Source organism: Sinocyclocheilus anshuiensis, unplaced genomic scaffold, assembly GCF_001515605.1.
Source record: "Sinocyclocheilus anshuiensis isolate Anshui unplaced genomic scaffold, SAMN03320099.WGS_v1.1 scaffold55, whole genome shotgun sequence".
In the NCBI taxonomy this organism is placed as follows: Eukaryota; Metazoa; Chordata; class Actinopteri; order Cypriniformes; family Cyprinidae; genus Sinocyclocheilus; species Sinocyclocheilus anshuiensis.
The window spans coordinates 1,343,315-1,361,094 of record NW_015549647.1 but is presented as its reverse complement, the minus strand read 5'-3'; the positions used below and the strand labels follow the sequence as shown (position 1 = coordinate 1,361,094).

At 39.3% G+C, this 17,780-nt stretch overlaps 1 protein-coding gene across 1 annotated transcript in view; it reads right to left on the bottom strand.

Moving 5' to 3' along the window:
- LOC107659990 (kalirin-like) overlaps nt 1-17,780 on the bottom strand; it is an 81,634-nt gene that overhangs the window by 45,613 nt on the left and 18,241 nt on the right. Inside the window, exons 4-14 of the mRNA XM_016449124.1 lie at nt 15,689-16,189; nt 14,505-14,627; nt 14,187-14,378; nt 13,393-13,524; nt 12,982-13,212; nt 11,398-11,520; nt 11,029-11,220; nt 9,534-9,706; nt 8,158-8,332; nt 6,099-6,294; nt 614-780 (exon numbers count right to left, since the gene is read on the bottom strand). Of these exons, the coding sequence (XP_016304610.1) occupies nt 614-780; nt 6,099-6,294; nt 8,158-8,332; nt 9,534-9,706; nt 11,029-11,220; nt 11,398-11,520; nt 12,982-13,212; nt 13,393-13,524; nt 14,187-14,378; nt 14,505-14,627; nt 15,689-16,189 (2,205 nt within the window). The remainder of the gene's footprint in view (nt 1-613; nt 781-6,098; nt 6,295-8,157; nt 8,333-9,533; nt 9,707-11,028; nt 11,221-11,397; nt 11,521-12,981; nt 13,213-13,392; nt 13,525-14,186; nt 14,379-14,504; nt 14,628-15,688; nt 16,190-17,780) is intronic.

The window sequence follows — 17,780 nt, the reverse complement described above, 5'->3', positions numbered from 1 at the left end:
TATGTTGGCATTTTCAAAACTAATGGCAGGAAAAACTGTTCAACATTTCGTTCCACATCTTAAGAATCTGTGAAATGTGCAGAAACATTAAGGATGCAGAAACATTCGAGCTGAGTTGAAGGGATTCCCCCTCCCACGTTATTTAACACCCTGCCTACATTTACATTCATTTTCTAACCAAACTGATGTACAAGAAAAGACATATAGAAACAAGATACAATACAAATAATTAAAGAACAAAGATAAAACTGAGAAGTCCCAAGGTGACAGCACTGCCAATAAGACAGCTGTTATGAAATAATGCAAGTGAATTGAGTGATTCATTTTTCTGAAATGCAGGGCTGCAGTCTGCACCCACGCCCTGCTCTGGATATGAGCAACAGTGTGTGTGTGTGTGTGTGTGCTCAAAGTGTCAAAGATAAAAGCAATTAGCCGGGCACTTGTACTCAAGACTAATGGCATCAGTCAGAATCTTGGATGGTAGTAGAGCATAGGCTTTTTTCCTGAATATAGATGTCAGGTGTTCCTCACAACATTTCGATGAGTGTAACTAGATGAGTGTCACTAAATGTGACCATGAGCTGAGATGTAGCACCTGATTTTAAACACACACCTGTTTGACCTCGGCCTGCAGGTGTCGTAGCTGAAGGCACTGCTCCAGACGTTTGTGTGTGTGTTCTGCGCTTACTTCCAGCTCATGCTGTTTTTCATTCAAGAACTCCAGCAGTTCTTGAACTTTTGCCGCCAAGTCAACGTCTTTTTCTCCAGTGATTTCCATACCTGAAAAACATACACAGATTTTAAAAATAAATATCAGCATATACACAGGGCCCAGTACATCGGTTTCACTGCATATATAATAAAATATCAATCCAAGTAGCATATATAAACAAATGATGGTGTTTTTATGAAATATTTGACAACCTGAAAGAGTCCAAATGTTGTTTGTCTAAAGTTTTAATAAATAAATTTTATCTTCATCACAGCCTACTTCATTCAACTTCTTTTTGTGAAGTGTTTGTAAAATACAAATAAACGAACAAAAAATTAGACATGCAATTTAAATGTGAATTATGTCATTTCTATGCAACTAGCATCAGAAAATAAAATGGCAAAATAATTATAGATTTCAAACAGGTTTCCTGAACACTCTCTCCGTTGGCCATGTGTTAGTCAAACAGTCCCTCCCCAAACATGTCATGACAGATCATTGGTTGAGCATAAGAGACTCCTTTCAACATTAAAAATTCTTAATTATTCCAAACTCTTTGACTGGTAGTGTATAACTCTGTATGTCAAGATGTGATATGAGGAAGTATTTTAACATCAAAAGAATTACACATTTTACATTGAAGTGTTAGCGTGAGGTTATCAGAAAATACAAAAATAACTAAAAACTCTTTGAGGTGAGTATAGATTATACCAGTGAGTTTTCTCTCTTCTGTCCAGCAGGGGCCGCTGTGCTGTGAACCACTATGTCTCTGGCCTCCTCTGAAGGTCTCAATCTCTGCTGTGATCTCAGGGAGCAGTTATGATGGCATGTAAGTGGGGAACATGTCAGACAGGTGAGCGTGTGATGAAATGTCCCAGCTGCCCAGCCGAGCGGCATCCATCATATGTGCGTTCGCGTGTCTGTAACTGCATTAGCGCGTGACAGACAACCAGCGTCTGGGCAATGAGCGCACCAGAAACAGAGACTCTCTGCAGATACAACACAGGGCGTTTTAACCTCCCTTACATCACCACACTTATCCTCAGCTACCTGCCCATAGGCTGTCTCCATGACAACCTCACAGCAGGCCACAGGAGTCGGTTCCCATGGGAATGTGAGGTGTGAGTGACAGGATGGCCTCTGCAGTATCCCGAGCCTCCTTGCGGCAACCCAACAGTGAGCGATGGAGTGTGTCCGAGGCAACCCCAAAGTGACGAGCGAAGGCCCATCACCATGGAAACCTTGGTATAGGGGATGTAAAGGGGAGGTTTCCATAGCAACCTCACCCCTGCATACAGAGTTAATAGTATGAGAGATCCCAGAGCTGTATGGAGCTCCGTCTTCTCCCTCCACTCCTTCCAATCCATTTCACCTTCACTTGCTGTCATGCACACATTTTCCATCCTTATCTTTACCACCCTATCATCCACTTCTCTCTCTTCGTCATTCATCACACATATCTAAGACAGCTCATAATGTGGGTAGCAGGTTTTGGCTGTTGTGTCCATGGTAACTGTCAATAAAATGCACAGAGGAGTGAAGCGATGACTGATTCACACTCTTTCATCTCCCCACTGAACACTAACTCATCATCACTCCAGTGTTCTTTTAATTTCTCACCGGCTGCAACAGTAGACATTAGCAAGCCGTGTTGCTGCTGTAAAGGCTGGTTCACATTGACCCAATAAAGAGCAACATTTCAAACACTGTAAAAGTCAGATGTTGGATGTAGACTGTTCACATTACCCCAACAAGATTTCTTTCAAAGGTGTTAGTTACTGTAAAAAATAAATAATGTTTTCATCACATGGCGTGAGACACAAGGAGCTTCTAATAAAAGAGAAGCGCACTGGCATTTGCACAAATAAAACTGGACAGAGGATGAAGGACAGCAGGCCAGCAATAAAATCTGTACATGAAAGATGAGGTTCATACATTTCTTTAAATATACTGTATACATAAATATAAATATTAATATAAAACTTGTATGACTTTTTGTTGTTGTTGCAGAACCTAAAAGAAGATTTTTTTGAAGAATGTTGATACCCAAACTGTTTTGATTATAATTTGAAAACTAAAAAAAAAGCTAATTCAAAACAAAATAAAATATATACTATGATAGTAAAAAAAAAATTAATAAAAAATAAATATTATATAGTATAAAATAACATCGCCCTTGACCCATATACAGATCTCAGTATAAGTGATTTTACTACCATCATGTTTCACCAACTTCATGTTTTTGTGAATCCACAGGCAATGCCCTGACAGCACAAAATGAAACAGAACACAGGTGTTGTTAAAGGAATAGAAGAACGTGTTCTGTGTGAAGGGCCTTTTGTCTGCCGCAGACAGAAATGGATTGCTGTGGTCTGTATGCTTGCGATAGTCTTATGTTCAGTTAAATAAAACAAACACTGACTTCTTAAGTCATTTTTTGTGATGTCTATTCAATTATTTTCCACAATCTGCCACAGCAATGTCTTTACATTATCTATGGACATCCATAAATATTGATATACAGTGGTGTGAAAAAGTGTTGGCCCCCTTCCTGATTTACACAGGGCCATGTAGTTTTGGATTTTGTTTTCCCTTAATAATAAAAACCTTCATTTAAAAACTGCATGTTGTGTTTACTTGTGTTATCTTTGACTAATATTTAAATTTGTTTGATGATCTGAAACATTAAAGTGTGACAAACATGCAAAGAAATAAGAAATCAGGAAGGGGGCCAACACTTTTTCACACCACTGTATGTGATCAATTCCAATCATTTGAGTCATTTAATTCACTTAATAAAAATGTACCTCATTGTTGTCATGTTATGTTTTATTCAGTCTCTTTTGGTTTCAGTTTCATTTACCTCTAGTTTGTTTAGTCAGTTTCCTTTTTCCTTTGTCCCACCACTAATCTCCATGGACACTAACTCAGTCATCACAGCTGTTCGCTATTAGTTTTTCATCACTGTGTATTTAAGTTCCTCCTTGCGCATTCCTCATCTACCTGTATTTGTTTGATTTAATAAAAAGTTATGTTATTTTGAATCTTCATCATCTTCTGACCTGAAGTGTGACAGAATACCAGACCCAAAGATGAGAAGAAGAGGGAAGATTGCTGCCATTAATGTGGCACCGCAAAGCTGGCCGGGACTCAGTGGAGGAGTGATTTTTATCTTCCAAGGTGGCCAATGCTTGGAGGACTACGTGGAGGAGTTTGTCACCATCAGCCACCAAGCGGCGTGCAATCACGTCACCCTCATGGACAGCTTTTGGTGTGGGCTGGATGAAGACATCCGCTTCCCGATGCCCAGAGGGAATTCCTGTTGCAGTTTAGCTGAGTACATAAACTTTGTCCTCTGGGTGGATGGGTCCCCCTTTAAAGTGGGAGAAGCCAAAGAGGAGGAAAACAGCACAAGTGTCCAACCCCATCCAACATCCATCGCCACGTTGCTGAGATGAAGAGACGAGAGAGCCAGAGCCTGAGAGGACAGAGCCAGTCATAGCCCCAATGCTTGAGTCCCAAAAGGAGTCTGACCAGATGTGTGAGCCGGCACCACTGTGTATTACCGTGGGACACTTGGAGTATGAGGGTATAGAGAAGGACCCCACCTACTATCCCGCTGCTGAGGGTGAGCTGGAATGGAGGTTTTTTTTTTTATATTTAGAGGAGGAAGTCTCCTTTTTCCTCCCGCCACCCCTGCCCAGTACTGAGATTCCTGTTTATCGTCACCGAGTTTGCCTAGTTCAAAATTACATGTGTCTTCATCATTGCTGATTATGCTCAGCTCAGAATTGCCTTCATCGCTGGTCCTGCCCAGCTCAGAGTATCCTGTGTCTGCAGAGCACCCGCCCAGCCTCCCTCTCCCGCCTTCTCTTCATAATCTAGCCTGTTCTTCAGCCCTGCCTTTGCTGGCTACCTCCAGTCCATCGACATCTCCAGTTACCGCACTCAGGTTTGCTGATCTTCCTTTGGTCCTTTGGTCGCCAGCTCCATCTAGGCTAGAGGTTCCCATAGCTCTAGTTTCGGCTTCTGGACCATTCACTCCACCTCAGCCAGTTGACCCACAAGCTCTGCCCTGGCTCCTCCCTCCCTCTGCTCCACTCGGGACCATCGTCCTTCTGCCTCCTCTGGATTCCCTCGTCCCACTGGCTCCATCCTGGTCGGTCGTCACTCCATCTTAGCCACGGACTTTTAGGCTGTCAGCTACGCTTAGTCCCTCCACCCCTACGGCTTCACTGCGCTCCTCATTATTTCAGGTTCCACCTCTTTCCTCAGTCTCCATGTCATCACCGCAGTCCTCAGGCTCCCTGGCTCCACCTCTATCACTCGTCACGGCTGCTTCACCATGGTCTCCTATACCATCTTCGTCGTTCTGCCATTTGTGCTCTCCATCTGTGCCCTGGTTACCTCTTTCAACAGCTCCATCTCTGTCTGTCATCACCATGGTCACTTCTGCCAAGCCTTCAGCATGGCTCCTCCCTCCATCAACTCCGCCGTGGGCTGTTATTCTGGCTGGGCTCTGGATCCCTGGTTGGCTACTCCTCCTATCCACACTATCTTGCTCCTGATCCTGCCACCATTGGTTCCCCCTGGATCTTGCTTCTGTCTGCTCCTCCCTGGGTCCTGCCTCCATCTGTTCCTCCTTGGGTTTTGCATCTGTCTGCTCCTCCCTGGGTCCTGCCTCTGTCTGCTCCTCTCTGGATTCTGCCACCATCTGCTCCACCCTGGTTCCTCCCTTCTGCCAGTTTCCTACCAGTTTCCTACCCTTCACCTGCCCCTCGTCTGCCTCCTGAACCACCTCAGTCATTCTACAACATGAGGCCGTGCCTTCCCGGAAGGGGGAGTTCTGTCACGGTTATGTTTAGTTCAGTCTCTTTTGGTTTCAGTTTCATGGACCTCTTGTTTGTTCAGTCAGTTTCCTTTTTCCTTTGTCTTAGTTTCCCGCCACTATTCTATTTCCATGGACACTAACTGAATAATCACAGCTGTTCGTTATTAGTTTTTCACCACTGTGTATTTAAGTTCCTCCTTGTGCACTCATTTGTCTGATATTGTTTGTGATGCCATAATGCTTTATCCTGTGGATCTACCTGTATTTGTTTGATTTAATAAAGTCTTCTGTTTTGAATCTTCATCGTCTTCTGACCTGAAGTGTGACAACTGTCATGGAACCCATTCCTGATCAAGTCAGATTATGTCAAGGTTTGTTGGAGGAAATTATACCACACTGATCAAAGATTCCGCAACCCGACAAATGCTAAATGAACATCGGCAAAACAAAAGATGTGAAAGCAAACACCAATAGTGATAGTATGAAACTATTACTCTCTCTTGCACCCTTCCTGTGTTCTTCACTCTGTCTCTACATTTCTGACCAGCTCCTCACCTGAAGCCTGGACCTCCATGATGTACTGGTGAAGATCCTGTCCCTGCTGTATGACCTCATAGGTCATGTTGTTCATGGCGAGTTTGCGCTCAGTGTGTCTGTGTAATCTCTGTTCAGCCAGCGCGAGTTCCTCTGTGTTGAAATCAGATGCCTGTCGCATCAGATCCTGTTTCCATGCATCCAGCTCACCCATCACCTATGGAACAAACGCATATATTACCAGTTTACACTCATATGAATAAAAATAGTGACCAGAATTTAAGTCGCCAATCACAGAAAATCTCGACATCCATGAGAGTAGTGATGCTCAATTTGTGAACGAATCATTCTTTTGAGTCGGATCTTTTCAATGATTCACTCACAAATCAGACTGATCCAGTTCAGCTCAGCTTACTGGAGAAGTGCTGTTATCAGTAAATAAAACTAAAACTATTAAAACTTTTTTCTATAAAGTTTTTGGAAGTCAAAATTAATTTCAATGCAAGAAGATTCCCCCAATGTCAATATTGAAAACACTCACATTGCAAGATTGCTACATTAAAGGGCAGATTACCCAGTTATATAACATATTAAGAGAAAATCATAAAGAGAGCTCTGAAAATAAAAGACAAGCATGGATACAAGATGTAAATATGGATATTTCATTAGATGACTGGAATGCAATTTGTTTAAATGCACAAACACAAACTATGAACACGCGGTTGAGACTCTGCCATAATATAAGTGGGTAATGAGAAATTATACAGTATAACCCCTGTAAGATTTAAAAAAAATTAACCCTAATATCCCTGATCTATGTTTTAAATGCAATAAGCTTCAAGGTACATTTTTCTATTGTGTGTGGGAATGTGAGGAGTTGCAGAATTTTGGGGGTGGGGTGACTCCATATGTTTCTCAACTTACTTCGTCTCCAATTCCTCTATGTCCTGTATTGTGTGTATTTAATATTTATACAGACAATTGCTCTTTGTCTACTAAAGAAAGAAAGCTGGTGGACTTGTGTCTATTACAAGCAAGACGTTCTATTGCCCTATGTTGGAAACTTACCAATTGCCCTTCCCTTGGACTATGGCTGAAAACCATAATATCTTGTTTGGCTCTTGAAAAGCTTACATATGTACTGTAATAAGGAAGAAACTCTCTGAAATTTTTGATATCTGGGAGGTGTTTTTGGACATTGGATAAAAATGGAGATATTGAAGAAGCTTTAGATGTGTGAAGTTATGGAATGTAAGAATATTTATGAGGACTGCATGATATTAATCAATATATTGTATGCTTACAGGGGTTGTTGTTGTTGTTGTTGTTTTTTAAAATCCTGCCTGAGGTATGTTCTGGTGAGTTGTGTTGTGTTTTTGTAAAATGTTTTGTTAAAACTCAATAAAGATATGTTATACAAAGTTTAGTTCAAACCCATGAAAAAAAATGCAAGAAGATGCTGCAACTAACTGAAAAAAATTAAGTTAAAGTACTTAAATTACTAAAACTAAAATAAAAAAAAATATATAAGCTAAATGGAAATATATATAAAAAACTAATATAAATGACAAAAGCACATAACAAAATTACTCAAACTTAAATTAAACTAAAATTAAAATGAAAACTAAAAATATAAAATAAAAACAAATTAGAAATATTAATAAATGCTAATATTGATAAATAAATAATAATACTAAAATAACACTGCACTACAATGCATGAGTCATATGGAACACTTTTCTGATGCATTTGTTTCTTTCTTGAAGCTCGACAGCCCTAGTCTTAATTCACTTCCATACTGAAAAGAGTAAGTAGGATATTTTTCAAAAATTCACATTTGGTGTTCCACAGAAGAAAGTAAGCCATTTAGACGATGACAGATATGGGGATGAACTATGAGATCAAGTGTATACAGTAAAACAAACAACACTCCTCAAAACTGATTTACAAATTAAAACATTCAATTTTACATAATACACAAACATACAGATATGCAAACGCAGACAGCACAGAAGAACATCTGTTCAAATAAAGTTGAGCTGATAATGACTTGAGTCCAGGCCATCAAACACACACACACCTCCAAGGCGTACTGTTCAAAGATACGGAGCTGCAGGAAGATGTCCAGTTTGATCCTGCGCTCGTGAAAAACCTCCTCCATATGAGCCTGAGCCTCATCCAACTGCTGAAGAACGCCCTCGATATGAGCCATGGAGCTGGCATGAGGCAGCTTATTACAGGCCAGCGCTGAGTCCCTGTTTGAACGAACACAAACCCACGCCAACACATAGAAGAGCAAATCAATATCAATAGAGGGCACGTTAATTCAGAACCAGTATATCAGTATGACATAACATGAAAGGACTTGTTCAGAAGTAATCTGAAAAGAATATTATTAAAATTGATCTGCAAACTAAAAATTATTGGAGCTGTGGCCTTGTGGTTAACAGATTTGGATCTAAATCCTGTACTTCACTGGATAGTTACGCTTTCAGGGCAGTTGCAAGAAGTCAGGTTGGGAAGAAATTGGTAAATTATGGAATGGAAAATATGAAAAGTTGGTTTATGCTCAGTGGTGGACAGTAACTGTGGAAAAATCTGGTGGACAGTTTTCATGCATCTGTACTTTATTTGAGTATTTTTATTTTGAAAAACTTTTACTGCACTACATTTACTTTTCACGACATGTACTTTTACTTTACTGCATTTCCTAAAAACATGCTTGTTCCTCATTATTTTGAATTGAAGAAATCGTCATCTGCTCCGAGAGCCGATAGAGGTGTCCGATTCATGAACGAGCTGATTCTTTTCAATGAACCTGTTAAATCGTTCACAAATCGCGCTGAACTATTCATATGCCAGTTGGACTGATCAGATTGCAACTGTTCTTGAGTCAACAACGTAATTCAAAACTAGTGTTTTTATGATAGAAATGTTACACTAATGACAGTAGTATCCAGTGATGCAAACTACTCGACTTTTTTTTCACAAATATGGACGTTTTGAATTGAAAATATGGTATTATTTACATGACTCATGTAATTCTAAATGTGACAAATCAAGAAACGTTTTGCGTTTTCAACATATTAGACATACAAATAAAAGTGTATTCGTGCATATTTTAAAATATTATTTTAAAATCGACTTTTTTTTCACAAATATGGACGTTTTGAATTGAAAATATGGTATTATTTACATGACTCATGTAATTCTAAATGTGAAAAATCAAGAAACGTTTTGCGTTTTCAACATATTAGACATACAAATAAAAGTGTATGCGTGCATATTTTAAAATATTATTTTAAAATAGTTCAAAATGATTATTTCCCAACTAGAATTAGACCTAGAATTTTCTTCACCGTTCGATTACTTTATGAAAATGCCCCCCACCCCCCACTTCATCCACCACTTGTTATGATGAAATACTGTACAATAGGAGCGTGCTGTCAACCTCACCGCAGGTGCTGAATAAGCTCCTCCCCTTCTTTGATGACATTGAGTGTGGCGTCCAGAGTGCTGCTCTGCTGCTGCTGAAACTGTCTGATCAGCTCCTGAACAGCATCCACAGACTCAGAGTTCACCACCGGCTCCACAAGAGTCTTCTGCAAGTCCTCCATCCATGACCACAGCTACAGACAGACAGGACAGACAGACAGACAGACAGTCAGACAGATATGTTGTTTCAAGGCTGCTGATCAGCTGTTCCTTTGCCCTACGCGATGCGACTCGACAAGACAAATCCCGGACAGTAAAAAGATGCTGGGTAGGCAGTTGTCAGGGTGTTCTAGGTAGTTGCTTGTTCACTGTTTGGTGGTTGCTAGATTGTTGCTAGGCTGTTGTAGGTGGTTTCTGGGGTGTTGCTAGGCAGTTGTTAGGTTTTTCTAGGTGGTTACTTGGCCACTTTGGGGGTTATTAGGGTGTTGCTACATGGCTGTTGCTAAGATGTTCTGGGTAGTAGTTTCCAGGACAGGTGTTTTCAAAGTGTGGTAAAAATTTATTTAATTAATGATTAATAATTTACATCAATACATTATAGTGGAAATAATACTAAATAAAAGTGAAAATAAGCAGATTTTTGGACAAGAGACGTTGTTATATTTCTGCTCCTCTGTTTGCAGTCAGATCATTTTAAACTGAAAGTTTTCAGTCCAACCATCCAGTAAGTGAATGCATTCAAGCAGTCTGTTAAAAACTGTGCTAATGCCAAAAAAAAACAAGCTGATTACATCAGAGGTCACGGAGAGAATAGTTACTCACGTCCAGATTTTATTCAGTGTGTATTTGACTTCAAAGCATCATCTCTCTCAAATTACTGAGCAGCAGCTCAAAACACCCAACCGCTGCATGAGCATATGATACACAAACTACATCTCTCGGCTGGATAAAGCAAACCAGTGTTGCGCTAGTAAAGATTTGATGGATGACGATGGTAACCATGGTAAAGACGAAAGTCTGTTATTATTGATGCACAAACAAACCATGTGTGCGCATGCACTCTATAGCATGATCATTATAACATTGTATTTTGCATGAACACATTTCTTATAATTTTTGTAGTTCTCAAAATTCATGTCCTGTGAGTGTTTTATAATGGATGCTGGCTAAAGAAGCATGTTTTAGAGTTGCTAGGTCATTTTTAGGGGGTCGCTAAGGTGTTGCTAGAGTGTTCTAGGAAGTTTTTTGGAAAGTTGCTAGAGCGCTGCAGGGATTTCTTTACTTATTTACAGTTAGAATTATTACTCTCATAAGAAGTTGTTTAAACAGAATCTCATTATGTTGTCTTTGTCCATTCAGTTTAGTTTTTAATTTGTGCTGCCAGTCAGTAAATGAAGTTGAGAGCTACTAACAAAATCTCTCATGCATGAACAGAGATCAGTCAAAACTATTAAACCTATTTGAGAAGCTCTATTTAGCATGTGTGTGTGTGTGTGTGTGTGTGCGAGCACACTACCTCTTTAGTGTGGGTGTGAAAAGACACTGAGATATCCAACAGCAGTTTCCTCTGCTCCACCCTCCGCACAAACTCCTGAACTCTGACCTCCAGGTGATGGGCGGCAGCGTAAATCTCTTCCGGATCACACTCTCCCGTCTGAGCCAGCTGCTCCGCAGCCTCCAGAAGCTTATCCGCATTAGTGTAAGTGTTCTGAAGTGAAAGAGAGAGAGAGAGTGAGTGAGAGAGAGAAGTACATTAAAAACATCTTCCTTGAATATTAACAGGAAACTCAATAGCAAGATGAATGATATCACTACTACTGCTCATTTGCTCCTCTCTCATCATGCAAAAAATACACACACAAACACAACATAAACTGATTCCTACCTGTGCTACCTCCTGGAAGTCATCATGCCGTTTTTGTAGTGCTCGTGCTCTGTGTACAGACTTCCCAACTCCTGTGTGTTTACTGAGGAATACCTCTCCATGGTTTTCAATCCAGTCCAAGACCTGAGCACACACACATCAACACTGGATATATATATGTGTGCGTGTGTATAGCACAATGTGTATGTGTGTATTGCAGATAATGTTAATGCAATAAAAGGCCACTTAAGTGTACTTTCATGGTTATGTTTCTTCACAGACACACACACACACACACACACACATTTTTAAAAAGTGCCCTTAGTAATAAAGGCAAATTAAAAGTTTTAGTTAATATAAAGTTAATACATTTTATATCAATCACGTAATAAACTGCATGTTCATCATTACAAATTTACAATTATAAATATATTTAACTGCAAGATTCAATTCAAATTAAATTTTGCAGTATGCTTTAATCATTTCAAAGACAATAGAAGTAATTATGATATATAAAGATGTATTTTAATGGTTAGTTCACCCAAAAATGAAAATGCTGTCATCATTTACTCACCCTCAAGTTGTTCCAAACTTGTAAGAGTTTCTTTTTTCTATGGAACATAAAATAAGTTATTCTGAATAATGTTGGAAGTCAGTGGGGACCAGCAACTGTTTGGTTACCCACATTCTTCAAAATATCTTTTTTTTTGTGTTCAGCAGATGAAAGAAACTCATACAAGTTTGGAAAAGTCTGAGGGAAAGTAAATTATGACAATTTTCAAACTAGTCTTATTTATGTCGAATTTATGTTAAAAACACTCTTAAGTTCAACTAATTGCATTTAATATAATTTTAAACTATAACGCATTTTCATTCATTTAATTTCTTTTTCAGATAACATGCAATTAAGTGTCCAGAAACAATACACTCAATTTGCACTTAAGCATATTCTTTTACAGTATATTATTTCCATAATAAGTACTGTTTTTAACCGTATGCTAAAGTGTGTTTCTTTTTCACAAGGGTCATCTAATTTGTGATGTTTCTTACCGATAGAAACATTTTACATATCCTAACAGCAAGCCAGAGCTTAAATAGTTAGTTCCAAAGAGGCTCAGGGGATTTTTGAAGGTTCAACAAAATTTGACAGTTAGAAGTCAAAGTTCTTTTAGTTCACTGCACAAGCTCAATGCTTGAGAAGGCCTCGTTTCTGTCTAAAGAGGCCCTGGAAAGGATCCAGTGACATCAAAGAAACAACACAGTCCTGACAGAGAACCGGTGAAAGTACAACAAAAAGCCCCTGAAGGCGACGGCCACAGGAAGCAGAGTGTATTGTTGGAGGTATTGACTATGAGCCAGAGTCCGTGTCACTTCCTTGTCACTTCCTCTAATGCTCTCTGCACTTGATATTTGTTCTGCCATAGGAGAAACATCGTTACACACAAAAATTTAAAAACAGCTGCTGAAAGGTTGAGAGGCTGGGGTCAGATTCGTCAGATGTTGAATTCTGTGTGTATAGTGTGTGTGAGTGCATGCAGGATTGCATGTTTGGGAATTGCATGCATATCTGAGTGGTTCTATACATGATTTCCATAATCCATATACCTGCTGCACATCTTGTTGAAACACACACAGCTGAAGTCTCTGGTGTAGCCGGAGCTTGCGGTGTTGCAAGAGACCCTCCAGTCTGCGATATTGATGAACTACCTCATGGACCGCCTCCAGGACCCCCCTCACCGCCTGACTGTAGTCGGCCCCTGCCGTCAGGGACCCGGAGTCAGGCAGGGGCTGAGCCTTCTGCAACACATCCAGTAGTGTTTTTCCTTTCTGACTGACCTGCAATCAGAAATAGAACATTCAATAGGCAGTGGTATTTTTACTTTGCACTTTATTACTTCAAGTGTCTGTGTATTTTAGAGTACTGATTACAACATTATAAGCATAATATGTAAAGCTTTGTGGGCTACATCTTATATTAAAAAGTCTACTAAAAAGAGCATCTCCTCAAATGCTCACCTCTGTGTATGCTGTGGTGACCTGCTCGTACAGATTCTGGTGGTTGTGAATGGCTATCTCCAGTTCTTGCGTTGCTATCGGCAAGCCGACCTCACCGCATGACTTCACCCATCCCTCCATGCTGGACAGAAACTGAGAGAACACCCTCTTAAACTTTACAGCATAAAAGGTCCATGTAATAAAACCAGAGAGGACAGAGGTGCACAGTTGTACACACTCATTTAAAACAAGCTCAGACATAATCAAACAGAGTTGCTGAGGATCATGCAAATTGGGGTCATAAATCAAAGGCATGAAGAAGCTATGTGTGCACATTTAGGTAAAGGAGTTATTAATGAACAAACAGACTGAAGCTGACAGGGGAGCCAAATAGAGGAAATCAGGAATTGTTGAAAAAAATGGATCAAATGAGTCAAGGAACCAAATTAGTGATAACAGATTAACTAGTTTTAGTAGGAAATATAACATCAGTAAATACACAGTGGTTGGATTATGTGAGGTGTTGTTTCTCCCTGATTAAAAATTACTTTTCTTGGTGTGGCCTAATGCAATCACACTATTGCATATAATCAGTTATATTAAATCATATTTTTGACTAATGTAAAACTACATAAAACACGTTTTTAGATTTTTAGATTTTTTGTTTCTTCCAAAACAGTTTTACAGCATAGAAATGCACAGGGTAAAATCATTACATTGGGGGTGTAAAATTGTAATGATGCATCACAATGCATCGATCTGACAATGAAAATTTAATGCATTCATTACAATCATACAAAATGAACATTTATTACCTGTTCAGATTTCTGGTGGAACACAGAGGACATGGCCAGGATGGCACTGCGCTCCTCCAGAGCCGAGGCAAAGCTCTTCCAGTCCTGATCCAGCTGGCCAGAGATCTGCTGTATCTGAGCAGCAGCGTAATGACCTGCCTCACAGAGCCGTGTCGCCACCGAGATGATACGTGAGATATTGACATACGCATTCTGAAAAGACAGAAACAGGATGCCAGAAGATGATACCATTAAATTAGTAACAAGAAGGCACAGAAGCTGTTCAATTTTGTTGAGATTGTATCAAGGGTGTTTTCTTGTAGCATTCCTCCGTCGTACCATAGAGTTCATAGCAAAGTGGTCATGCTGGGTCTGTAGATCTGCTGCATGCTGGTAGCTCACGCCAATGTCTGTGTGCGTCTGCAGGAAGAGCTCTTTATTGTGTCCGATCCATTCAAACATCTACAGAGAGAGAAATTAAGAGAAAAATGCTGCATTCACAGACAGTTTGGTCTCAAAAAACCCTTCCAAAGTGGGGTACATACGTATTTACAAAGGCCCAGGCAAATTTGCTTAACAGTCATTCTAGGGCTTTGGGTGATTTAACTCCCTGTTAGTGTTCTAGTGATCTACACGTGAACCTTAATATACACAGATTTTCTCTTTGGCTGATGTACAAGCAATAGCCCTTAGTGTTCTGGCTCTGGTGGAGCACAGATGGGCTCAGTCAGCAGGACCGGGGAGTGTGAGAGTGCCTCTCCGTTTGGGCTTAAACGGAACACACGGCCTCCCGCAGACATCAGGACACAGAAGGGAGTACAGTGAACATACAATTATCATTTTAATAATAATTGTGTTGAGTGGTGTTTACTTGTGCAATATATACAGTATATATATACAATATAATATATATATATATATATATAAAACACACAAATTGGTACAGCATATTTTACTGCCACAATTTAACTAAAAATAGGGAATTAATTAATAAAACGTGGCTATAAAGTCATTAGAATTAATTCTTAATTTATGGCCTTATCTTAAATGTTTTCTTTTAAATATTTCTGTCACGTGCAAAGCTCAATATTTATTAAACTGTTGAAAAAAATGAAAAGCTTTAAGGTCTAAAAGCATAGGCATTAAGACTACAATTTATTACAAACATAATAAATATATGTAATTTAAAAAAAAATGTAATTACATATACAATTACATATATAATAACTAATTTTATTATGATGTTAATTTTATTGTTGTTGTTTTATTGTTATTATTGTGTGGGGCTGACTTCCAGAGTTTGGTACCTAAGATTTCCGCCCTATTGGATAAACTTCAAGTTACGCGGCAGCACCTGCTACAGGTCTGGCACAACCGCAAACAACAGCTGGACCAGTGTTTTCAGTTACGGCTGTATGAGCAGGATGCAGAAAAGGTTAGAGGACAAAATGAGAGTGTTTATAATAATAATAATAATAATTATTATTATTATTATTATAAACACTCTCATTTTGTCCTCTAACCTTTTCTGCATCCTGCTCATACAGCCGTAACTGAAAACACTGGTCCAGCTGTTGTTTGCGGTTGTGCCAGACCTGTAGCAGGTGCTGCCGCGTAACTTGAAGTTTATCCAATAGGGCGGAAATCTTAGGTACCAAACTCTGGAAGTCAGCCCCACCAGAGAGTCTTCCGTCGCCCCCATCCCTGATCTTCTGAAGGAGTCGCTGTCCTTCATGGTCTAACTCATCCACAGGTGCCTTTGTCATAGTCTTCCTCAGTCGAGCGTGCTCCTCCAGGAGTTTCCGTGCTTCCTCTGCGTTAGTTGCCAGCTCCTGGCGAGAAAGCACCTCTTGCAGCTCCTCCAGCCGGGAAAGGAGGTGCAGAGCGCCTCCAGTGAACTCCTCAAGGGAAACACGGAGCTCAGTCCATTCCACATGGTCGTACTCCAGTGTCCCTTCCAGATCTGCTGTCAGCTGAGACGGATCCACCAACTTAGTCAGACCTTCCACTGAAACCATACTGGTCTAAAAGAAGCAAAGAACAACCTCATGTACCAAATAGTATATAATACATAAGGAATAATAGTCCATTGGTCACTTTTGCTAAATGAATCAAGACATTGGCTCAAAGAGGTTTATTTTGTTATAATGACCAACTGCACATTGTAAAATGTATTTACAAATAAATAAATGGAATTTATGGGTGCTGCATGAATGGACCCTATATCTAAATCTGCGAAATGAATTGCTGTGAACTGTAGCCCAGTGGTAGGATTTTAATGATAAGGAAATGAACAATATATTAGGTTTAGTTTTTTGTCTGTCTATTATCTTTAGGTTCACAGCAAATATTGATGTAATTAATTGTGATACATTTAATAATAAAAACATGAAATAACTATTAAAGGGTCCATGGAGTGATATGGGACATGGAACAAGCAGAGGTATGATAATAGTCAGTAATACAGTTTAGAGGTCATTATAAAAAATATACTTTGCTGCAGAATGCTGACAAAATTATAATCAAGTATTTATAGCTGCATTCTGTAAGTTTAGAAACCTGCAATTGTAGTTATTTGCAGAATTTTCCTCTTTATGTGGGTTGTGCATTGGCACGGCTCCTCAGCGCAGATGAATCTAATGTTTTGAGGTGTATTTGTGGGCTGTCAGTCAATGCACCGTTTTGGATATTCACTGTACTTCGGAATTACAGATACTACGTCTTGGAAGTATGTCCAAAATAAGAAGTTTCATCGAAAAATGTCATCTGAGCAAGTAAGTAACATATCTGCCAGTTTTGTTATGACCAATTGAAAAAAAAAAAGTTTTACAATAAATCGTGCTACCAATAGTGATTAAATCTAACGATTGCAAATTTAGCTCAGATCATGTCAAACCATGCAAATTATTATTATTGTTATACTTTGTTCTCAAATTGTTAATGTTAAAAACATCAACATTGCATGACTATTAGGGCTGTCGCGATTCGTCGATTTTATTCGACTATTCGATTTTTAAAAATCCTCGACTTCATTTTGCTCGCGTTGACTCACCAGCAAAATACCAGAAGTGGCGCATTTCACGGACGAGAATCCATAAAACACATTATTAGACTGTTTCCCAAGGCTGCAAGATATATTAAACCCATTTAAAAATCATAATTAAGCATAATTGTGAATATACAAACGCTACGATTTATTGAATAATTATATGTGATGCAGTTCTAATACAGTATATGCACTTTCATTATTTACATGCGTGTAGGTTAAGTACATGCGTCACACAGTGGCTCCGTTCACAGTAGTTCCACAGGAACTGTTATCATTTACATGTGTGGAGCGTCTCAAACGCCATCTCTGCATGTTGTTGTGAGTTTGGGTTTATTATAACGTTCATCTGGGAACGCAACGCACACCATTTCATCAGATTTGTAAGGTAAATAATTTATAAATCAACGCAAACTCAGGAGAATACATCGCTGTTTCAAAATAAACGCTCAAATCCTCACTCTGAGTTTACACGTTTTGATGTCCACATATTCTTTTAATTACAGTGGCTATCGCATTTCTGTCCTAAAGAAATGGCCAAATATTAAAGATTAAGTGGACATTTGAAT